We start from the raw sequence: 25,705 nt of genomic DNA on the forward strand, positions 1-25,705 counted from the left end.
TATCTAAGAGAAGGATTAAGGATTACACGATAGCTGTCTTCCAGCACTTGAAAGGCTGTCACTGAGAAGAGAAGATTGATTTATTCTCTAGGGCCCCAGGCCAAAGCCATGGGTGGAATAGGACGAAAGGACAAGTCATGGGTGGAAGCTTGTCAGTGGGACATACATACAGGTAAGGAGAAAAAAATCCTAACTATGAGATCAATTAATCAGTAGAATACCTTCAAGAAAAGACTGGACAATCATTTGTCCAGGATACAATAAGATATCTTGCCTTGGACAGGAAATTGGATTAGAAGATCTGCCTAGTCCCTTCCTGACCTACGATTCTAAGTTACCTCCAAGAATTTTCTTTTTGACATATACCATCAGAGTTCAGAAATGCCACATTGAATTGTATTATCCTGAACAACTGATGCAAAGCATTATTAATGTGAAAAGAACTGCAATCATGAAAGAACTTCAACAAGAGGCATACCTAATTTGCAGTATTTTATTTACAAGTATACATTGAACACAAAGAAACACTGATATTTAAGCCTAGTTAGTAGTGTAACAATATGCTTCATCAGGATGATTATTCTAATCCAATTACACTTAAAAATTAATGCCAATAAATTCTTGGTCATAATATTAAGAAATATATAAATTGAAAATATGATTGCTTAAAATTTGAAAATGAAAATGAAGCCTTTCTGAGTCAGACTTTAACATAATCAGAAGGGAAAAGTCTCAAATTGAGTGTATATAGTTCAAGTTAACAGAATAAAAAGCGTAATTTCACTGTGAGGGGAACAGGCAGTTTGCTTCTTTAGAGAGAAGACATATCCCCACTTTAGAGCCTCCAGTGTGCAGTCACATCATTGAGCAGGACGATTTCCCTTGTGAAGATGCTCCATCAATCTTCTCTGCTTCCAAAATTATCCTCCGGAAAACGTCCACAGCAGTCTGAAAGAAGGAATCAGAAGGAGATCTTCTAAGAACCCAACGCACAATTGTTAAGAATTCCTTTCTTTATGTTAGAACGATGATTAATACCCAGTGCCAGTGCTGGTGGTTAAGTGGGGTGGATTAGATACTGCACCTGTCTTTTGAAAGAGCCCATGGAGGTTCTGGCAGTGAATTTAGAGAAATGTAATCTTAGCCTATCCAGAAATCATCAAGTTGAGGAAAGCTACAGTACAGAATACACAGGAACAACAACCCAGGAACTATAGATTTTTCTATCCAAATACTGGCTTTCTGTGTGGCCTGATTAAAATAATCCGCCTCTTACTATGACATTGTTTTTCATTAGTAGTTTTGCCTCCATTGTTTTTAAAACAAGCGCATTGAAATGTATTTGAGGATTGGAACTGAAGAAGAAACAGTTGCCCAGAAAATGCACGAGAAAATATTGGTTCCAATAATTAGTGAATCCCACCCATTAGCAAATCCAATGCCTGCCTCCTTATATTGCAAGAATTATTTGTCAACAAGGTTTAATTTTGAATTGGGTTTCATGTCCAATTTGGATTCAAATGATCCCTTGGGCATCTTAAAAATGTAATACAACAAGTAATTGAACAGTGTTTTGTTTATGATCAGATGTGCACAGGATCTCATGTGACATTTTAAAATCTAAAATGAAATGAACATATTCACCATATCAATGTATTCCTATATATATATTTATAAATGGTCCATAAGGAGCTAGTTAATTTATTTCTCCTGAATATTACTTTAGCACAATCCTAAACTCTATTGACAATTAATCAACATTTTTTCTACACTGATTTCTAACCTGCAAGTAACTTTCTCTTTAGGAAAAAACCTATAGGAACATTGTTTTGATGGGGGGGAAATCTATTATTGAATCAGGAGTTTAGAACCAAGGAAAATCTGTTCTCATCTTAATAGATAAGCAGTGGTTTGTGATTTGTTGAGTATGTCACAAATAGCTGGTCTCACCCACTGGGCCAGGGCATAAACCTTATTACTTGTTGGGTTCAATATCATTAATAATAATCATTATTAATCCAGGTTCAAACCCATGACGTAAGGCTGTATGGGATTGAATAGAAAACTAGTAATGCTCTTTTCAGTTTATTTCAAAATGGAATGATCTATGGTAGCTGGAGAATTCTGGGAGTTGGAGCAGTGGTGGGATTCAAAATTTTGTACTACCAGTTCTGTGGGTGTGACTTGGTAGGCATGGCATGGCGGGCGTGGTTTGGTGGACGTGGCAAGGGAAGGATACTGCAAAATCCCCATTCCCTCCCAATCAGCTGGGACTTGGGAGGCAGAGAATAGACGGGGTCAGGTGGGGTCAGTCAGAGGTGGTGTTTGCCGGTTCTCCGGACTACTCAAAATTTCCGCTACCAATTCTCCAGAACTGGTCAGAACCTGCTGAGTACCTTTAAGTTGGAGTCCACTAATCTTAAAGTTGCCAAAGTATGGCACCCCTGAACTAGTCTTCTACTTCATGATAGCTTTTCATCTCACACTCTAACTTAAGTTGCCCTGATGGCCCATGGAAAATAGTGGCTCTTACCCCTATATCTTCTTTTACTTTTTTAAAAAACAATTGGAATCAAGTGGCTATATCCAGTTTCTGATGTCTGTAACAATTTCATAATAGCCTAAATGGCTGAAATGGGTAACATATGGTGACTTGTGACAGAAAGAGTCAAATAAATGGCAGTCTTGAATTTTCTCCCTTGAAAAAGGATCATTGGCAAGTTGTAGGAAGAGTGACTTGATTTTTATTTAAGCTTGTTTATAAAATGTTTCCTTTCTTGAAAGAACTGTAAAAACAAAAGCAATACAGAAGAAAGGACTAACCTGAATCACAAAACACATATTACCAAATTTCTAAAATGGGTTATTCCCTGTGTCTGTTCCAGTTAAACATCTAATGTGGAATAGCATCAGGTTATGAAAGCAACCAAATAAGAGTGTGTATGAACAGATAAGAATGCTGCTGCAATAAATAAACAGCATTTAACTATATGGGATATAAATATTTTTTTAAATGTGTGGCATGTATTTAGTTCTAATATAAATAAAAATAGAAGCAAAATGACCCCCACAAAAATGAAATAAACCACAAATTATTTTACCTTTTCTGCACATCCATAAACTAATTGACTGGATTGCTGTGCAAAATTGCATGAGGCTGAAAAGCTGGACTGTTGCTATTACCATTTGGTGATATAAAAGTTTTAATAATTATACTTTCCAGGCTCTTGAGAGTGTTATGTCTCTTTCTTGCTGAATTTCAAAACTGGGGTTTGAATATATACATATATTGTTACCTGGTTTTCTTTAGCAGAAGATTCCAGGAAAGCTGCATTCCATGATTCTGCTAAAGCTTTCCCTTCTTCATAGCTGATCACCCTGGAGCGGAGATGAGAGAAAAAGGCAATTTGTTGTGAGGGGCTCATGATAGGGAGAAGACCCATTTGCTCACCTGGAAGTTCAATGGTAGTTTGGCCCTGGAATCTTGGTGTGTGGGTTTTGTAGCCTTGTCCGAAGGTCGCAAAAGGTGATCATGTGACCCCAGAACAGTGCAAACGTCATGAATATGAGCCAGTTGCCAGGCCATGTAGGTGAACAACACTTCAGGGGAAAAACAATCTGTAGTCGTTTTCATTACAGAGTTATGCAATCCACATATTGCTGGGAAGGGATGGACTCTTATTGTTACAAATGATCACCAAGTTGTAGCAACAACTTAGGCACTATCTCCAGTTGCACATTACAACAGCTTCACAAGCAATTTGCTGGGTGTTATTTTTGGAACAGCCAATTGGGCCCATTAGGGAAATGCCATACATTTTCCAGAGTCCTGTACTGATCAGTTCAGAAAGAGTCATTATTTGGGGAATCTTTCTTGTAAAAGAATATTCAAAAATATGAAATTGTTATCATAATTAGGAGTTCTGGCTCAAGCATTAAATATTTATTAAATAAATGTATAGACACAGTCTTTGACTTACGATCATTCATTTAATAGCAATAGCAATAGCAGTAGACTTATATACCGCTTCATAGGCCTTTCAGGCCTCTCTAAGCGGTTTACAGAGAGTCAGCATATTGCCCCCAACAATCTGGGTCCTCATTTTACCCACCTCGGAAGGATGGAAGGCTAAGTCAACCCTGAGCCAGTGAGATTTGAACCGCTGACCTGCTGATCTAGCAGTAGCCTGCAGTGCTGCATTTAACCACTGCGCCACCTTGGCTCTTAATGACCGTTAGTGACAGTTACAATGGCACTGAAAAAAGTGACTTATAACCAGTTTTCGCACTTACAACTATTTCAATACCACGATGGGCCATGCGATCAAAATTCAGACATTGGGCAACTGGCTCATATTTATGACGGTTGCAGGGGTCATGTGATCACCTTTTGCGACCTTCTGACAAGCAAAATGAATAGGGGAAGACAGATTAACTTGACAACTGTGTTATTAACTTAATTGAAGTGATTCACTTAACAACTCTGGCAAGAAAGGGCATAAAATGAGGCAAAACTCACAGAACAACTGTCTCACTTAGCAATGGCAATTTTTGGCTCAGTTGTGGTTTAAGTCAACCACAACTGGATAGCTACCCAACTCACACATGTTGAGTAAATAACACTTTAAAAAATATATATTAAAAATCTATACTCATTCCCTACAATACAACAACACAATGAAATCAGCTATTTGATTGGCTCCATTTGGGGTTCCCAGCCCGTTGACAAGAGCAGGTTTTTAGGGCCTTCTGGAAAGGCAACTGTGCGAGGGCCAGCCATGACTTGGGGTAGGGAATATGTTACGTAGAGAAGGGGCCACCACTGAGAAGGCCCTTTTTGTGGTCCTGCCAGATGTACATCCCTAATTGATGGGATCCATAACAAGCTTTGCCTTCACATCCTGTAGGCCAGGTGGATGTAATAGAGGATAGGCAGTCTTTCCAATAGCCCAGACCCAAGCCACACGCAAGCAAATATAAATATCTCTGACACTAAGCAATTTTTCCAGCTAGCCCAATTTTTCCAGATATGATGAGTTCTTAGAAGGTTTATGGAACCCAACAAGTCAACTGCAAGAAGTTATGGGAGTTGTATCCCAATGCATTTGGGGAATGTCAGGTTAGAGAAAGCAATTGAGACAGGGAGAAACACTGCATGTTGTCAACGATAGCTGTATTGCAAGCATCTTGAAAAGCCATGAAACTGGCCAAAATTCTCAATGTAGGTAGTACTGGTAGATGTAGCAGTGGCAACAATGACCCTGGTGCCTAACAATAACCTGAATAGGAAGCGAGGAATGTAAACAACATTTTCAAGAATAATTGTAATGCATGAATTAATGTGTACATGCGTAGAGAAGTAAAAGGCAATAAAATACTGCCATAAAGAGAAAATAAAACCTCAGAACAATCTGCCTGACAAACACAGCTGTCAATGAACTATTGCTCCAGATCTACCCCTGATGAAGCCTTAATGTAATGAAAAATATTCATTTTCACAACAAGTGCCCCACACAAAGAGAGTGCAAGTCAGTGGGCACGCACAAACGTGAATGCCACATGGATTCATTGCAGAACTAGAAAGCAAATCAAGAATTTAGGTAACAGTAGATTTCCTACATATCCTGTGAAGATCATTGGGTGAACCTGAACCTCTTATGTGGTCTTAATCTAACCAGCTACATAGGGAGCCTGTGAGATTGAACCTGAATAACCCTAAGACCCTTGGAAAAAGTGATAAATGTAGGATAAATATAGCATGTCCTTGGCGGCCCGCAATTCTTGCCTTCAGCTAAATAGGTCATTGACTGGCCAATGATCCAAGCTTAGTTGGGTTTACAAGCAAATAAAGGCCAGGAAAAAAGGATCAGATAAAAATTTTGTGTCCAAGGTAGAACATTGGAGGGGAAAAAATATGAATTCCCCTAAATATTGCACTATATTTTAAGTTTAACATGACTGCAGCAGAACCTTCCTATTTAAAAGGAAATATTCCATACCGTTCCATATGCAGGTCCTTCTTATTCCCAACCAGCATAATGGGAATCCTGTGAAAGAAAAGATATACAACTAATTTCAGAATAGACTCAAATGCTTAGGGAATAAAACAACTGTAAACAATTTAAAAAATGAAACATGGAATGAAAATGACTATGTTGCTACTTACTGGACTTTTCCCACCATGTCCAGTAACTTTCCATGGATTACTTTAATCACTTCAAAACTGCAAAATAAAAGGATAACATTATATCTGACAATCAAAGTCATTCTCGTAACATTTCTATCCAGTTTACAAATAGTTTTAAATACATCAAATGATTCTATTAAACTCTTAAGAATGTCTATTTGCCTAGAAATAAATGTGAAAAATAAGAATGATGGTTGTATAAAGAATATTCTGTCTTTCCAGAGAGCAAACTGAAACCTTCAGGGAGATTGGATCATTTCTGGCAGTGGGTTGTCTGGAGCAGAAAGATATTTGGTGACCCGGCGCTCCAGTGCCAAACCAGACCTGGAAAAAATTAGTCCATACATAATCAGTGAAAACTTGCTAATGATAACATTTTCATAGAGATATATTTTGAAATGATCAATTAGTCTTTAGGCCAATTTATCCATGGCAAGAATTATTAATTGGGCTGCATATGAATTTGTTTTTAAATGGTAAAATCTCACAACTAAATACAATGATTACATATTCAAAATAAGGGGTCTGTTTTACATTAATATTATTATTTTTAAAATGTAAATGCTGCCCGACTCCCAGAAACTCTGAGTTTACAAGTTTTTAAAAGCATTAATAAAATTAAAAACCATAACAATACAAGAAACATAAAAACAAAGAAAGAAAATTCTAAGAAAGAAAACCCAGATGGGAACAAAGGAAAAGCAGAAAAGGGTAGTAATACCAAAATGTAGGACATATATTTCAGGATAAATGAAAGATTGTATATTTGGCTTTTGATCATTCATTTAACAACCATTCAAAGTTAAGACAGTACTAAAAAGTGTCTTAGGATCAGTTCTTGTACTTAACGGCTGTTGCAGCATCTTCATTGTCACGTGATTAAAATTCTGTGACAAAGTGAATTGTCACATTAAAATAAATGCAAATTTATTTTTGCAGTGCCAATGCTTTGGAACTGGCATTTATTTTTGACGGTTGTAGAGTCCTGGGATCACGTGATCCTCATCAGCGACCTTCCAGCTGGTTTCTGACAAGCCAAGTCAGTGGAGGCAGTTTCACTTAACTATATGATTCATGGTGATTCACTTAACAACTGTGGCAAAAAAAGATTATAAAATTTGGTGCAGCTTACTTAACAACTATATTGCTTAGAGAGGACTACCTATACGGTATAAATGGGGTAAGTAATAGGGCACTTACAGATGCTATGAAATAGAAGGAAGTAGTCCAATATTACAAGAACCAGGGTCTGCCACCTAATCTCATGAGATTTCAGTCATTTTAATTCAAAAATGTTAATAAGCTATGCATATTTCTTAGATTTAAAAAATATCACAGCATTTTCTCTTAAAAAATAGGTTTAAAATTTCTAATTGGATGCAAAATGTCAAAAATTAAAATAAAAGATAAAATAGATAAAAGAAAGCAACAACAACAACAAAACTCAATATGCAGACTCGACAAACCATTAGACATTTTTCTGTCATCCGTTTTCTATGTTTCTATAAGAGGATGCCAATCCGTGCCACCCGGAAAGGCTGATTATCCATGGAATTGAGAAGGCAGTGGCCGCAAGCATATAGCAGGCCAAGGCAAGAGTGGGGGACCCTAAACCCTATCAAGGTCAGTTGGAAAGAGGATATACATACTTGGCCACTTCACACAAGATCAATCATTGTAGGGGGCAAAACATCGTTATGAAACTAATCTTTGAAATCAATAAACCATAAACAAATCTGTTGAAAGCCACCGCAGAAAGAAAAGGCTTTAATAAAAAAAAAAAAGATCATTTGCATGTAAGAAGTCTCTCAAAAGTTTTCAGCATATTAATTTGGAAACCGAAGATTACCGCATCACAACTTTTATTAATTCTCCAACTAGCTGCAATGCCAAAAAACTATTTTAAATGTTTTTTTAAAAAACAAAAGTAAAAGATTTTCTATCCCCTGCAGCCAAGAACACACACATATGAGAAAGTGATAATTGAGTCCCATCAGATGAAGCCGAGTTCCAGCAAAGGAAATTTCCAGTGTTGGCCTCAGTAGCAATTCAGAAGCTGAGGTTATTTGGTCCATTAAAGTTTTGTTCTCTATTGCCCTGTATAATACATCCTGGGTCACAACTTCCAATAAGGAGGTCTGTCCGAATCTTAATTCTGTTGCCTTCCTTATTTTATACACACTATCAGGCAGCAGCAGATTGGAATCATCACAATATAACCTTATATACATGAATAACTAAAGGCAAAAAAAATTATATTTAGAGTAATGGGATTTAGCATCTCAAGTTTTAACTGCCTTGAGAAAGCACCAAGGTTTTTACTTCAGGAGGCAAAAAAAAGAACAAATGCCAACTTAGTGGAGAATTCAGTACTGTACTGAAATAAATTATCACCCCTTGCTTGCTAGGGGAAAGTGTGAGAAATAGATCAGAAAGTTCCTTTTCAAGTTCCTGCATAATCATTGGATATTTTTACTTGTTCCATTATTTAATTTTTAAATATGTTATCTAAAATAGTGGATAACCTTGAGACAATTCAGAACTCGTACATATGCAGTTTAGACGTCCCAGTGTTTAGACTAGCATTTTGACCATGAAGATCTCTGACGCCCATAACTTTAAACATGTACTGTAAATCTGATTGTAATTGTACTAACAGTCTTTACTCAACTTATATCCTAACTTTATTAAAAGGTCGCTTTGACATTAGGTAGCACAGTCACTGCTCTGACCACATATTTTTCCTTGTAGGTTCACGCTAGTGAGGAATGTGGTGAAACTGGCAACTTGAGGGGGAAGCATAAAATACAATCCAGTTCTTCTGTTTTTAAGCCTTCCATTATAGGATATATTTTAGCTCATGTGCTGTAACTCCTCAATGCATATAAAAGCAACCCATAAAACAGATTTTTATTCTTATGGAAAGACTGAAGCACAGATTAAAACAGATCAAAATCAGACAATAAAGATATAGTGTATGGTACATAGAAACATAATTTACCTTTTTATTGAAGTGACTGAGTAAACAAGAATGTAGCCATTGATATCTATGGAATAGGTCTGAGGAAATATAGAATATTCATCCTGTTGGAAGAGAAAGCTTCATATTGAAGTTCTGTAGCAACACACACCTTTGATGCTTAAGATTAAACACAATCATCACAATATTGGAACACCATACATGAATGTACACAAACGGACATCTTTTCACTACTGTGTCTTATAATATTTCCAGGCATAGCTGAAAGATTTCAATGCCTGTACAAGGGTCAACAAGAAATCAGTTGAAAATATAAGGCATGGAAGCAGTATTACGGAAAATGGCATGTCCATATAATCAAGTTTCTAACCAAATGATTTTGACACATGCTAAGTGGGAATTATTTAGTAATACTGAACTTTGCATTCCTAAATTGCTATATTAAAATTGAGTTGCAAGAAGACTATTAAAATAAACTATTATGTTACTAGATTTACATTTTATCAATTTTATGTTTTTGCTGTTAAGAATGCAAAATTAGATAAACCACTTTAGTAACTTTGCACATACTCAACTGTATTACAAAGGTTAGACTTAAGACTTCAGTTTATAGCAAAATCCAGAACGGGCATAAATAGTATTGCACAAAAGGCCGGACCAAACAATAGTCTAAGTTCCAAAGATCTGAACTTTAATCCTGCTGCTTATTATGAGACATTCCCAAAGTTCTAAAGGTTCTATTTTGGTTGCCTTCCTAACCAGCCCAAGCACCTTTCAGAGATGTTGCCATTTACCATAGCATTTTCTTGATTGCCTGTTGGAGACAGACTTTGCCAATACTACTTATATTTTAAGGTTGTAGGCAACAGAATCTTGCCTCTTCCTTTATCCATCTGAGAATTACAGATGGTCTTGTGTGAGACATTTTCTTAGGTTATGGTTCATCCCCTGCACTTGGGTTGGACAAATCCTCTGGAATTGACTTCGTAGTGGCTTTTGCTCTTGTTCTTTTGGATCTTAGTGAACTTGGAAAGTTAAAACGGGTGTGAAGAAGGTAACACTAAAAAGACTGAACCCATTTGATCATAACACAGTTCTTCAAGGACATCAACAAATATCTGTGCAATTTGAAGATATTGAACCCAAACTAATACCTGGCCAGCGGTGTCAACCACTTGAAGGTGATATTCTTGTCCATTGACAGTAATCAGCTTTGTGAATGCTGGACAAATAAAAATAAGAATATATTATTGTTTCAGATGCATCGTTCATTAAAATCATGCATTTGATAAAATACAGCATTAGCATTGCTTTTTCAGAGGCAGAAAAAGTTACTTTTTACAGTCCATTTGCTCATACACAATGCTTAGAAATTGCAGGCTGAATTGGAAAATTTTATAACTCCCCCTTGCAGGAAGATGCTGAACTTGAGGACTTTATGATTCTTCTCATCTAGGAAATTATAAACAATATTTAACAAAAGGCTGACTCAAGTAATTACATTTTAACTGACTAAATGCTTTTTTTTTTACATTTGCAAAATTAAAATCATGTTTAAACTAATATCCTTGTTTCTCATATGCCTCTTGCTTTTCAATTTTACTTATCTGCATTTAAGTATATTGTACTTGATTACACATGAATTTAATTTCCTTAACCAATCAGAATCTTTAAAGTTAATTAAGCTTGATAGCAGCAGGTTTCTAGATTTGGAATTCCATTTCATGAACTGTATCTGCTATCATTAAGGCTGCCTGCCCCAATTTAGTACCTGCAGCTTGGCATATCCATCATCTTGTGAAAGTGTTTAGCACATGAAAACAAGAGAAATTGTTACAGTCGACGGAAGTCAAGAAATGCAGCATTTGACTACAAGACTGACAGTGAATGTTCGATGAAACCAGCATCTTGTTAGCATAAATCACATTCTATTTTATAAAAAAAAATATGTTGGAATGATCTGTATAATCTATGTCTTATTTTTTTTCCTAATGCCATCCAAATCATTCCAAATATAAACATTAGATATTCTAACAGCAGCAATGCGGGGTGGATAAAATTTCAGAGTGATAAATGCAATACATCTTGTGAAACATTCCTTATTGCTGAAGAAATAGCTGCTATACCAAAGCCACCGATCTAAGCACTTTTATGCAGAGAAGGTCCAGCTGCAAAGCTAACTTGAATCCAAACAGTAGCGCTGGGATTTTTTTCTTCCAAGGTCTCAATCATTTATAGTCAAAACAGGAAAATCGAAGGATTTTTCTTCCAAGGTCTCAAACATTTATAGTCAAAACAGGAAAATTGAGGAACTTTTCTACCAAGGTCTCAGAATTTGAGTCAAAACAGGAGCACTGGGGAATTTTTCCACCAAGGTTTCACAAGCTTCCTGGCAGTAACACAGTAGACCAGAGGTCTTCAAACTTGGCAACTTTAAGACTTGTGGACTTCAACTCCCAGAATTCTCCAGCCAATTCTGCTGGTAGACAGCTCAGCACATCCTAAGACAGTTCATCAATTCTGTTCTTTGCAACAGACTTCAAATCAAGTTCATCTTTCAACGTTTGAAAGATGCCATGATTACAAAACCAAATTTTAAGTTACCGAACTGAATCTGGTGTATTTCAATGTGTGTGTGTGTGTGTGTGTGTGTGTGTGTGTGTGTGTGTGTGTGTGTGTGTATGTATGTATGTATGTATGTATGTATGTATGTATGTATGTATACATACAGAATGAAGTCTCAAAGGTTTTGTGAATGTATTTTGAATGCAGCCAAACTAGATTTTCTGCACTGGACAACTGCAGAATTTTGTAAATCTCAGACTTGTTTTATAATCCTCGTTGAGGATTGAGATATTGCTTTATGACTTCTAAACATATTTATGATTCACAGACAACAATCATATTTGCAAATGTTTCCAATTCAAACACAAGGGAGGAAAAAAATACAAAAAAACACAAAAAATGACCTAGTTCTCTAAAATTACTACAATTAATATTTATTACAGGCCAACACATTGTAGAACTCTTACTTCTCATCTATAATGGAGTGTTAAATATGAGAAATAGTGTTCACACTTATATTTTTGAAATAAGATTAAATAACCTTCAGGAATGCTAACTAAAACCATGTGGCATAGTATTGTCTATGTGCATACGGTACACACACATACAGTGTAATGTATGGTTTTGTGTGTCTGCGTATGCACCTGCCTATACAGGGTGTACCAAAAGTCAGGCCCCACAGATACCGTATTTTTCGGAGTATAAGACGCACCCTTTTCCCTCAAAAGAGGCTGAAAATCTGGATGCGTCTTAATATACTGAATAGAACATATTTTGCCTCCCGAAACCCTACCCCCTTCACCAAAATGGCTATGCAGAGCCTTTAGGAGCCTTGCAGAGTGCTCGTGGGGGCTGGGGAGGGCAGAAATGAGTGAAAAATGCACCTTTTTTTGCTCAATTCCCTCCCCTCTCCCCACAGCTCTCAGGAGCACTCTATAAGCTTCCTAAAGGCTATGCATGCCCTTTTTGGGGGGAAAAACAGGCCCGTTTTCGCAAAAAATGAGCCATTTTGGGGAGGTCTGCAGAGTGCAATTTTTTTTAAAAAAAATCTGCCTCTTCAAAACCTTGGTGCGTCTTATACTCCGAAAAACATGGTTATTTATTACATGAATTAAACTATAAATGATTTGGTTGTTATTTGCTTCTAAGCACTTCCTTTCTCATTTGACATGTGACCGTTGAACATTCCTAAGTACAATAACATTTTTTCTGAGAAATAAATAAATAAACTGTATTGTGATTGGCCTATGGGGCCTGATTTCCGGTACACTCAGCATGTGTGTGGATGTATTTGTAGATGTGTGGGAAGAGACGGCTAGAACTCATTGACATTTAATAAGAAAATCTTCAGATACCCTTTTTGAGAGGCAGACAAAGTACAAGATCCAATCTGGGTCAGTCACCAGGACTGGAGATTTATTCTTCTGAGTTTTCGGACTCCTGCAGGAACCTATCTTCAGGGAACTTCTCTAACTTCTTTTAGAGGTTTCCTGAAGATGGGCTCCAGCAGGAGTCCGAAAGCTCAGAAAAGTAAACTTTTGGCCCCAGTGACTGGCCCGACTGGATCTTGCAACATGATCCTAGGCACATATATTTGCCTTTATTTATAGACAAAGTACCTTAGATACTGCCCAGAGATTTCTCTGATGTATTTAGTAATATAAAATTCTAGCATATTATTGAGGTAGTTTGGGCAAAGACAGGTTAAAATTTAATGTAAACAATGTTAAAATAATTGAATCTTAAATTGATCCATATTCTGAAAAATAAACAAAAATAATATAAAATATATTACAATAGTAGGAATTCCATAATTAACTGAGCATTGGTTTATCTTATGTATGGGTTAAATTGTAAGAATATCTGGAAGTGGTTCCCAGGAAGGACCTCCTGCAATGAAAAGACTGCTAGGTTAGTTAAGACTGCTGCCTGGAGAGAATGGGTTAAAATGGCACAAGCTTGGAAAGTAGAAAGACTGTTCTAGAAAACCTACCGAAGCCAAATGGCAGCATATATATATATTTTGGTAGCTGCCTATTTTATTTTATTTTATTTAAAAAATGAGAACCATGATTAAATGCCACAGAGTTGGCTGTATAAGAAGTATTACCACAGTATAGTATATGTGTATATAATATCCATAGAATATATCTCTGTCTTTATTGAACATTTAACATTAAGATAGCCAAACATTTAGGGGAAAACATTAAAAAAAACAAGATACAGAAACTGTGTGAAATAGTTGAGAATTCTTCTGATTGTGCAGAGTTCAGAATTACTTACTGTTCTCTATGGTAGGATCATAGGAATCAACAAATTGGCCTTCCACAAACTGAATGGTCAAAGATGATTTCCCTATGAAGAAAGCAAAGGAAGTATTACAAGTGCTGCGCACTATACATTAAGAACATTTTTTTCAGACAGATTTTTGTTTTTCAGCATCCTGAAAAAAATGGACTGAGATCTGAAAAAATGATAGGAATTTCAGTCCATAAATATTTTCCATGGCTTGATTTTGTTTAGCTGAAGTACATAGGAATGGTTATTTTATAATCCTCAATTCAGATATTCTGAATCTCACCATACTATAAACTATTTATCTAGTTCTATCAATAACAGCCTTCTCCAACGTTGTTCCCTCTTTATGCCCAGCAAACATCGCCAGTATTGGCCCTAATAATCTAAAAAACCTTAGGACAGGGAAGCCTTGCCTACATTGACTGACACCAACTTTTAAAGCTTTCCTAGATGACTGTCATTCAAGCCCTACTTGAAGATGCCACAAACTGAACTCAAAGCACTTCTGGATACATAATATACAAAGTATATACCCAGATTGCCCAAAGGAACAAAATATTCCTGAAACACAGGAGAGGGAAGGCTATCCTAATACCTGCTCCAAGTGAAATCACAACAATTTACATGTCAGATGCTACAGCTTTCAATTCACCACAATTACTTCTAGAGTTATAGAAAATGACTTGCTTCCATTGGGATTTTGATTGTGGACAACATATATATTTTAAAACAATATTATTTTGATCATCAACCAGAAATCATTTTTTTTTGTGATGAAGAACTGGCTATAACGTCATTCTTCACTTATGTTGCTATGATTATTAGTTCAATAGACACAATTCTTAGAGTAGAGCATAAACCATCCTTTAATTCATAGACTTATTATAATCAAATATTAAACCTATCCTCAAAGCTGAATCCCTGAAAAATAATATTTTGACTAATGTACTTATTGTTGGGCGACACATAAGTTAATAACAGATTTTAAGCCTCAGAAGCACAATATAATATGAAACAGAATGCCACCTTAATTTAGACACATGGAAAACTATTTTAAAATGTAACTATATCTTTTCGCCTATACTGCCCAGCTTAATGAAATACCTACTGAATTTCTGCTTGATATGTTTGTCTACAGGCAATATAATTTTTAAACTATGATACGTAGTGGGTATTTTCATCTGAGGTTTACATTTTTCTAATTCTAAAGTTATATTTATGTTAGTATTTTGCCATAGAGAAAGAGTCATGGTGTAATAAAGACTGAGCTTTTAAATTAACATGAAATCCCTCAGATTTCCTCTGTATACAGATATTTTTAAAGTGTTATGCCATAATCACTTTTCTCAGAGATGTTGAATCTACAATAGATCCAGTCTGGTACCCTTCAGATGTAATGGGATTAGAATTTCAGGATTTTCAGACACCAAGGCCAAATTTTGGGGCAGCAGCAGTAACATCACACCTGGAAGGTACCAAGACAGGAAAACAGGTAATCCTTGCTTACCAACTGCTCTTCCAGCAACTGTTTGAATTTACAACAACATTGAAAAAGAAGATTTATGACTAGTCCTTGAAGTTCCGCAAGTGCCACCTGACGGACACTTGATTGTGATTCAGGCACTTGGCAATTGACATGCATTGTACCAACTGCAATTAGTTAAGTGAGAACTTCCTATAGCTGATTGTCAATCATAATTGGCATCACACTGCAGGTGATCAGAATGCTTTTAAAAGCAACCTAAAACCAAGAGGCACCAGTCATAGCCAATTTCCAATTAATCGATGTCTGTTCATCTACTGTATGCATTTTCATCCACAGGAACAGTTGATCTTAAAAACATGCTAGGGCACAGGTTCATCAAGGGCGACTTAAAATTCATCTCTGAACAAATCATATGGAAAGGAAAATCATTGTAATGTTGTCATTCTTTAAAATAGTAAACAGGTTTGGGCGATATGCCCCCTGGTAAATAAATTCGATTCTAACTCGATTCCTCCTTCCCAACCTTGTGCATGAGACAAACTTACAAAATTTACAAGGTTAGGCCTAATCTCCATGCTCAGACTACAGATGTTCAAGCAGCACAAATGAAACACCAAAAGTTCTTCTATTTAAAGGGGATAGGAAGAAAATCAGGTCAGCTGTCTATCGTGGACACTAACATGAAAGTACTTCCACAATAAGAACAGGTCATTACACAAAACACAAACGTGTGTATATTTTTACCTACACTATGATGGATACTGATAGTAATAACTAGAAAAGTATTGTAAATATCCAGAAATATATGCAACGATAAGTAATGATGGGTATAATAGAAATAAGAACCCTCCCACCCCCACCAGAAAGTATAGACTAATTTACTCATTCTCTTTAGGAAATATAAATATTTCTCTTGCACACTTAGGCAATGAGGATATTGCCCTTAGTCTTCATCAACTCTTCAATCACTCCCAAACAGGGAAAGCTGAGTTAAAAGTTTGCTGGGTACAAAAAGAACTTTCTAGCACTGTTCCTTAATTTCCTTAGTTTAACCTGACATTAAAAACCTTGTTATCTTGTTAGCTGTCATCATCATCATCATTCCAGTTCTGGTGGTTGCAAACTCTCTTAAATTTCCATGTGATATCTCTAGAAGATTGTGACTCACTGTTTGAAAAGCCTACTCTAGAATATACAGAATACTATTTTAGATGAATATTCAATAAATACTTTTCAGTACTAATATTGCGTATTTAAAGAATTCATGGAAACCAAAGAAGAGATTTCACTTACTTAAAAAAAAAACACTGACTAATTTCTTTCTTACCTTGTACAGGGTGGTTTTGTTAGTAAAGGAAGTTCCTGTTTTATCTGAAAGAATGGAAGGAGGAAAAGGGGAGACTGAACAGAAGTAGGCACTACCTATCAGTTTCATTAAAACATGCATAAAGACACAAAATATATTGTACCTTCATTCAAAGAATAGTTTGGCATAAATTTATGTCTGGTTTAATGTTTTGTTTAGACCAGTGTTATTCAAACCCGGCAATGTTAAAATGTATAGATTTCAACTCCCAGAATTTTCCAGACAGCATGCCAGCTTGGGAATTTTGGGAGTTGAAGTCCACAAATCTTAATATTGCTATGTTTGAAAAACACCAGTTTAGACCAATGTTTATGTTGATGAAATATAAAACTCGTTTTTCAAGTGCTATTTCCATCTTCTTCACATGATCATTGATCACATTTATTCTTCACTCAAGTTCTTGTTAGCATTAGGACTTACATTCAAGCAACATACATATTATATGTTATTACATACAGATTCCAAACAGTGCATATGTTAAAATTAGGATCAACATTTTATGCATAAAACTCTACTGGGTGTAGGGCCTGAAATATGTTGCAATCACAGTTGTAAAAGAATGCATCTGTTAGAAAAATTGGATGAGAAAAAGCAATAATTTAGAATCCCTGACATTATATAAGTAGTATTATTCAAAAACAAACAAATCAAATTATAGTAATGTAAAAAGAATATCATCCCAGAAGATGTCAGCTATGTGACATTCATGTTTCATTCTTGCCAACAAAATGTAGGCATGCAGGTTGCACCTCAGCTACAATTCAGAGCTGACTGAAAGATTCTGGAGTAGATTATAATTTTATAAAGTTATAATCGAATAAGATTACTGGCACTGTTTTGCCTGCCTACTTTCTATTTTGAGTGGGAAGAACAGAACACTGGATCTTTAAGTTGGACATGTTCGCCTGTACCAAATCATTGGCATAGTTTATCTTCATATCAGCTGTCATCTGTGAGTGAAAACTGGAACAGTCTCAGAAATTAGTTTAATTCAAAGTCTTGTAAATAATTTGCTCTAGACTATCCCTATCTACCGGATGTCTTCAAGATATATTGGAATCTTGCCCAAATCTGGTTCACCGACAAATGCGCGCTCGACAAATGTGCGCCAACAAAACCGTGCCGTGACGAAACAAACATTCCACAACGCGAAAACAATGTTATAACCCTAACCCTAACGTTGTTTTCGCGTCCCACTATGTTGTTTTTTTCATCGCGGTGCGGTTTTGTCGGCGCACATTTGTCGGATCACGCCCAAATCTAATGCTCACAAAGCTGCTGGGAATCTTTTCATAAGGCAAACCCTTTTGGATCATAGCACTTGGAGAGAAGGCTATTATACATTTTAGGGATATCTGGAATGATTCATTTTCATATTATTTTGAAAACAATAGTGGGAAAGGAGGGAGACTATTGAAGCTACAGTTTAACTTTTAGTTTGTGCAGCTTAGATAATAGTTATGCCCTTTCCTATTAAATCAGGAATGATTCTTAACCTTTCATCTTAATCTCATGAGTTATTCATGCATCCAGTTTTGGTCGCTAGATGTAAAAAAGATACTGAGATTCTAGAAAGAGTGCAGAGAAGAGCAACAAAGATGATTAGGGGATTCGGGGCTAAACCATATGAAGAACGGTTGCAGGGACTGGGTATGTATAGTTTAATGAAAAGAAGGACTAGGGGAGACATGATAGCAGACTTCAGCGGCTGCCACAAAGAAGAGGGAGTCAAACTATTCTCCAAAGCACCTGAGGGTAGAACAAGAAGCAATGGGTGGAAATTAATCAAGGAGAGAAGCAACCTAGAACTAAGGAGGAATTTCTTGACAGTGAAAACAATAAATAAATGGAATGGCTTCCCTTCAAAGATTGTGGGTACTTCATCACTGGAGGTTTTTAAGATATTAGACAGCAATTGGTTTGCAATGGTATAGGGCAGCGATGGCAACCTTTTTTGGCTCATGTGCCGTAAGGGGAGGAGCGCAGGAGGGTCATGCATGGGCGTGCCACACCCATAATGCAATGCATGACTCCCCCAGTGCACATGCACGCATGAGAGGCGCTCCCCCCATTTTTTTGCATGCTTTTTTCGCCCTCCCCAGGCTCCAGAGGCTTTATAGGAGCCTGGGGAGGGTGAAAACAGCCTCCCCCGCCCCACTGGAGGCTTCAGGCACCTTCAGGAGGCTTCCCTGAAGCCTCTGGAGGACTAAAAATGACCCTATGAGCAAACCAGAAGTCCATTCCTGAACTTCCGATTTGCCCATAGGGCAGGTTTTTTTGCGCTCCGGAGGCTGCAGGGAAGCTCCTTAAGCCTCCGGGACAGGGGGGAGGCTCTTTTCACCCTTCCCAGGCTCCTATAAAGCCTCTGGAGCCTGGGGAGGGTGAAAAATTGCTTTAAAAAAGGCTGAACTCACATGTGCTCAAAAGCCCAATTGAACTTATTATCCAGGGAGGTCTTATTTTCAGGGAAACAGGGTTACTTGCAATTGTTCAGGACGTAAGAGACCATATGATTAAGATGCTTAATTCTGAATGGGAAATAGTAATACTTTATGGGCAAGCAGAGGAAAGGATTAGGAATAAAATGTATAAAGTTATATGTGGACATGGTGACTGAAGTTACTGGTGATATGCATGCCAGTGATAGTGATTATTTCAGTCTATCAGTTCAGCTGTGGGTGGATGTAAGAGATTGTAAGTAAATAAATCCAGAACAGTCTGCAAAAGTATTCAATAAAGGGCATTAACATTAAATCTTATGCTATTAGGGCATTGAAATAATCAAGAATGGTGCAATTCTTGCATATTTTTGTAAATTGCAGCAATCTTTTTTCTCTCTGCTTGAGCTATTAATAGAGAGCTATTTTTTCTCTTATTAACTCAAACATTTTTTTCTATTTTACACAAAAGAAGGGAATAGAGAAGACAAATAATTTTGGCACCAGGATCATATTGCTCACTTTCAATACTGACAAAAATTTCATAAGGGAAATTTCTGAAGTTGAAAGGTTTGCTTTGTTTCAAAATAATAACATACATAGCAATATATGTCAGCATTCCCCAACTGGATACCGTCCTAATATGTTAGGACAAAAACTTACAGAATTTGCAACCAGAATGTGAAATGCTGAAAGTACCAAGTTGGAAAAAGCTGTAAATTTACTTATTTATTAAATGTATACGCCTATATTATACACTATACTATCCAAATAAATTGTTTTACATAAATGTCTCTGCCTATAATTGTTTAAATATTAATAACCTATTAACTGTTTAAAAATTTGCAAAAAATCTCAGGCTACTTTTAACACACATGGCCAGTTGGGAACTCTGTGAGTTGAAGACCATATCCAGATGGCCCAAAGTTAAAATAGTCACATTCCTTAACCTCTCATTACTTATCGTTTTAGGTAAGCTTTTTTGATAGTCAGAATCAACAGCATCCTATCCAATCTGCTATTTTCTAGTTGTTAAAGGGATAGGATACGCAAATAAAAAAGCAAATAGCAACAATGGAAGAAGGGAGTCAAACACAAAATACATTTTCAACATAGTGTTATACGTATTTATTCATATAATTTATATACACTTCAATTCCTACCTAATATAAAAAAATGAATACAGGTAGGCCTTGATTTACGATAACTGAGTCCAAACTTTCAGATGTTAAATGAGACAGTTAATTTTGTCTCATTTTATTACCTTTCTTGCCACTGTTGTTAAGTGAATCAATGCAGTTGCTAAATTAGTAACATAGTTGATAAGTAAATCTGGCTTCCCCATTGACTTTGCTTGTCAGAGGGTCGCAAAAGGAGATCATGTGATCATGGGAACACTGCCCCGTCATAAATTAATCAATTGCGAAGTGCATGAATTTTGATCACATGATCATGGGGGTGCTGCAATGGTTGTAAGCGTGAAAAATGGTCATCATTGTAACTTTGAATGGTCACTAAATGAATTGTTGTAAGTCGAGGACTACCTGTTCTTCCAACTTTGGTCTAATTTTGTCACCATTAATACAATATTTTAATCTTACTGGAAATTCACAAGTTATCCAATTTCTATCACCAAATACATGATTTTTGCCCCAATCTACCAATACAAAATTTCTGTCACACTATTTTCTAACAATTCCCAAATATAGACAAAAGCTCTTTGGGAATAAAATCCAGAAGGTAAAAAAATGTTCCACTATTATAATTTAAAAAACAGTTCTCAAAATATTAAGAATGTATTTTTAGAAAAGTAAAATCTGGAAAATGTCTTTTGGATTTTATTTCAAAAAGGTTCTTCATAGTATTGAACGTGTGCAGCACCAGTTTGTAAGTTCATAACGACCTACCTCTGAAAAAGCATTTCTAAATTCTTTGCAAAATTATGCACAGTCCTATTATTTATTAGAACTGCTCTTGGAAAATGTTTCTTTGCCTTGATGATTTTACTGGCTTTTCCAAATCTCTTCACTGTCATTGTTGTCACTGTCATTGAGACTTATGGTCTTTTTAACTTTCTTTGTATTTAACTCTTTATCTGTAAATACTACAGACAGGGCGCTGGAAGTCTTGCCAAAATGTTTCAAATGTGTCAGTTTTGCAGAAACAAAGCCTGGAAAATTTTGTACTCCAGGTTTTAACTGAAAATAAAATCTAGAAGGAACCTAGATATATTTAATGCACTAGGTAGGGCAAGATTAATGCACTTACGTTCCCATTTTCTTTTCTTCCTCTGTAAGTTCTATTTACTCTGATGCTCCCAGTCAGCGTCCTTTCTGCTCTCTCTCCAATTGTTGCCAAAGTCTGCACAATTGTAATCCCCCCCACATCTTAGCTCTCCCCCCCCCCCTGCTTTTTAGGCTCTTAACCACAATAATTCTGTTTTGCTTTCCATTGAGAACCAAACAGCCCTGTATCATTTCATATATATTGTATAACAAGTCTCTGAAAACCCGAATTCTGGTTTCTATACGCGCCATCCTAAATTAGCTATTCTGTACATGAAATGATTCCTATACAGAATGTTTGGTATATGTGGTGCTTGCCTGGTCAATCTCAAAAGAGTAATTTTTGGCTCACAGAACACTGCCGGCCATTGTAAAAGGTTATCACCCCTACCTCACAGTCACATGATTGTGATCTGAGTAGTGCTTGGCTACCTGTTCACACTTATGACCAGTTGCCAAGCATCCCACAGTCATACAACTGCCATTTGCCATCTTCTTGGTGGGTTTCCCCAGAAAGTTCAATAGAAAACCAGGCAGGGAAGGTTGTAAGCTGCTGCTGCCCGCCAAAAGGGCTGACTCCCTCTTGTCTCGAGGGACTGGTTGAAAGAAATGTTTGTTGAGGGGAGTTGAATTCCTTTGGCGGGATGAAAAAATGGAGTTCAGATCCCACAGACCCAAGCTCTGGGAGTGTTGGCACTGAGCAAAACAGTCACCTGGGTTGCTTGACTTAAGACTGCTTCATTCAACAACAAGGATTCCATTCCCAATTGTGGTTGTAAGTTGAAGACTACCTGTATACCGTAAAGCTTTAAATCTAGAAGATGTTGATGAAAGCAAAGAAAGAGAATTGAGAGAGTAGGTAAAAGTCCTGGGTTAGAAACTTAGAGGCCATGAGTTCTAATCCTTTTAGGCATAAAAGCTGGCTGGGTGACTTTGGGACAGTTGCCCCCACAGTGTTATTGTTGCAGGCAAAATAAAAGACAGGAGTATTAGGCACGCATGCTGCTTTGAGCTGACAAAAATGAAAGAAAGATGAAGTCTGATAAACAAAGAATAATACTAATATTTATGAAGTTGTCAACAGAATTATAGGCACTTGATGGACCAAATTACAAATAATATTGAGTCAAATATGAACAGAAAGACTATGTTAAACTTTTGAATCTTATACTGAAAGTACCAAAGCCAGGATAAAGAACATTGTCTCTAGGCCTTTTTAGAATGATTTTAATATAGTTAACAAATCAGCATCACATATAATAAATTGCTTTAGAGGAAAATAATCCTTCCATTTCTGAAACTATTTTGCCATGTTCGGTCAGGACTGTGAGAAATCCAAGTTCAACATTCAAATATATATGAAGTTGTCCCTTTTCTTTATAGAAAAGTGCTCTCTCTATAAATCTAGCATTTTGCAAGCAAATAAGCATACTGGGGATCCCACTTTATGTTCTTTGGATATTGTAGTTTCCTTCACAATGTTAAATTGCAGAACCAAAACTTAATATTTCAACAATCCACTTAATGTGCTTGTCAGACCAAAATCAACCTAAGATTAAACTTCATCACATTCTGCTGTACACTCTAATTATAATCTGATGCCTAAATTGATTTTCATAAAAGTATGACCTTTCTATTTCATGCAGAATATAAGAGGAATTTCAAACAAAGTGCAATATATTCAACATCACTCATGAAGAACAGACATCCAAATGTGTATTATGGAAAATATAAATTAAAATAGTCAAGGCAGCTAAAGACTTTTGGCTTTCAGGATTCCATGTGGTCCTGAGAATTCAATCCAGTATTATTTTTTTCCTACAAAAATATTTGAAATAAGTGAGTGCAATTCATCCTCAAAGACAGCACTTGTGCACATTTTTCAAACACAACTATTGGAATTTTAGAATATTAGAACTATGCTGATTTGATTGTATCAAATAGCTTCCTTTTGGAACTACTTATATCAAAAATGTCCACAGCACAGTGATACAAGATTCAATTACAATGGGATACATAAGTTATGCAGCCCACTTAAAGAAGCCAATCTGTAAATAAATATTGCTAGAAAGTAGAGTAGAAACATCTAAATGTTGGGACATAGTGTATTAAAGGTGCTGTTTAAGTAATCAAATACTTCTGAAAGGGATATCAAAGCTAAGCAAATGCATATAGGTAATTCAAGAGTTAATTCTAGCACAGTGTCCTTAGACAACCCTTTCTCTGGCTCAATATTACAGTTAAGAATACTGCCTCTAGTGCTTACTGCTCCCACTTACAAGTTCACTGCAGTAAGATTTGCCACTAGGCAGGCATAAAATGAAGCTTTTAATTAAAGTTGGCATTTTAGGCTACTATTGAGGAACAGCCAACATGCTAGCATGATCTAGGCTATAGCACTATGGGAATCCAGTGCAAACTCCTTACAAACACCCAACATAATGTTTAACTTTTGCTGAACTATTTCAGTTTTATTATTAAAGATTTGGCAACTCTGCAAAGTGTAGCTATGTAACATAATCACACACCCCCACCCCCACCCAAATGCATCTAATGTTGAATGAATTGTCCACAGCACTAGAATAATTAAAACACAATGAGCAGCAAAATGAAACACATTAATGTCAGAATTTGCACACAGTACTCCAAGATGATTTGATGATATGAATTCTTTCTTTATGGAACAAACTCTTTCTTTGTCCAATTCCCCTCTATACATCAAATTTATACCCAGATCCTTAATTGTATTTGTCTACGTTTTTAATAATTAAGGATGAGTTTTATTCGATTATTCTGTGGATCATTTTCTGATTACGGTTGAAGCACACTAATATAGGATTGGTATTTTGAGGATCTTCAATGTGTCAATGAATAAAAAAATCAAAATCCGTCCAAATTTAGATCTATTCAATGCTCATCAGATATTTTATTTTCTCAGTACAGTATTAGAGCTTTCTCACTTTGGATTCTCTAGTTGATTTCCCTCCGAAAACTACCGTATTTTTCAGAGTATAAGACGCACCATGATTTTGAAGAGGTAAATTTTTTAAAAAGCATGTTTTTGAACTCTGCAGGGCTCCCAAACTCTCTGCAGGTTCATTTTTTGCACACAAAAAGGGGGGGGGGGAGGAATGCAGAGCTTTGGGAGGTTTGTAGAGTGCTCCTGGGGGTTGGGGGAGGGGACAAAAACGAGCAAAAAATGGGCCATTTTTCGCAAAAAGAAAAGGGCATGAAGAGGCTTTCGGAGGCTTGCACAGTGCTCCTGGGGGATGGGGGAGGGAAATGAGCAGAAACAGACTGTTTTTTGCTCATTTATTCCCTCCCCAGCCCCCAGGAGCACTTTGCAAACCTCCCAAAATCTCTGCATGTCCATTTCTGCAAAGGGGGGGGGATTTGGGCGGGCAAAAATGCTGTATTCAGTGTATGAGATGCACCCAGATTTTCATCCTCTTTTGGGGGGGGGGGAAAGGTGTGTCTTATATTCTGGAAAATACAGTATTTTGCATCTCCAGAATAATTCTCTGCATAATGCCTAAGCACAGGTAGTCCTCAACTTACAACCATTCGTTTAGTGATCATTCAAAGTTACAATGGCACTGAAAATGTGACGATCGTTGCAGAATCTCCATCGTCATATGATCAAAATTCAGATGCTTGGCAACAAATTCATATTTATGATGGTTACAGTATACTGGGGTCACATGATCAATTTTTGAGACCTTCCGGCAAGCAATGTTAATAGGAAGCCAGATTCATTTACCATGTTTTCCCCAAAATAAGACTCACATCGAAAAGAAGCCCTATGTTTTTAACGCATGCACTTGAATTAAGCCCTACCTCCAAAATTAGCCCCAATTAAGACCCCACCCACCCTAGGGAGCAGAGGGTGGGGTGAGGCACACAGGTAAAAATTAAGCTAGGGTGAGGATGGGGGGGGGTGGAGCTTCCCTACTTACCAGGCCTCGCACACCCTGACACCTGCCTCGCCTTCTTCTGTGGCCGCTTGCCACTGCTTGCACATGTTGCCCCTGAGAAACAGGCTATGGATTAATGTGTGGGGCGCCCCTGGCTTCCGTTTTGCGTTGACAGGACTTCCGAAA

General features: G+C 36.7%; 1 protein-coding gene across 2 annotated transcripts in view; it reads right to left on the reverse strand.

Annotated features, from left to right (window-relative positions):
- Positions 1–479: 479 nt before the first annotated feature.
- Positions 480–25,705, reverse strand: part of RHEB (Ras homolog, mTORC1 binding) — a 30,977-nt gene continuing 5,751 nt past the window's right edge. Inside the window, exons 2-8 of one of the 2 annotated variants that reach the window (XM_032236745.1) lie at positions 14,016–14,087; positions 10,319–10,389; positions 9,189–9,271; positions 6,167–6,223; positions 6,000–6,047; positions 3,297–3,378; positions 480–948 (exon numbers count right to left, since the gene is read on the reverse strand). In XM_032236745.1, coding sequence (XP_032092636.1) covers positions 856–948; positions 3,297–3,378; positions 6,000–6,047; positions 6,167–6,223; positions 9,189–9,271; positions 10,319–10,389; positions 14,016–14,087 — 506 coding nt within the window. In that variant the 3' untranslated portion in view covers positions 480–855. The remainder of the gene's footprint in view (positions 949–3,296; positions 3,379–5,999; positions 6,048–6,166; positions 6,224–9,188; positions 9,272–10,318; positions 10,390–14,015; positions 14,088–25,705) is intronic. The other variant, XM_032236746.1, reaches the window with a different exon arrangement.

Source organism: Thamnophis elegans, chromosome Z (assembly GCF_009769535.1).
Source record: "Thamnophis elegans isolate rThaEle1 chromosome Z, rThaEle1.pri, whole genome shotgun sequence".
Classification (NCBI taxonomy): domain Eukaryota; kingdom Metazoa; phylum Chordata; class Lepidosauria; order Squamata; family Colubridae; genus Thamnophis; species Thamnophis elegans.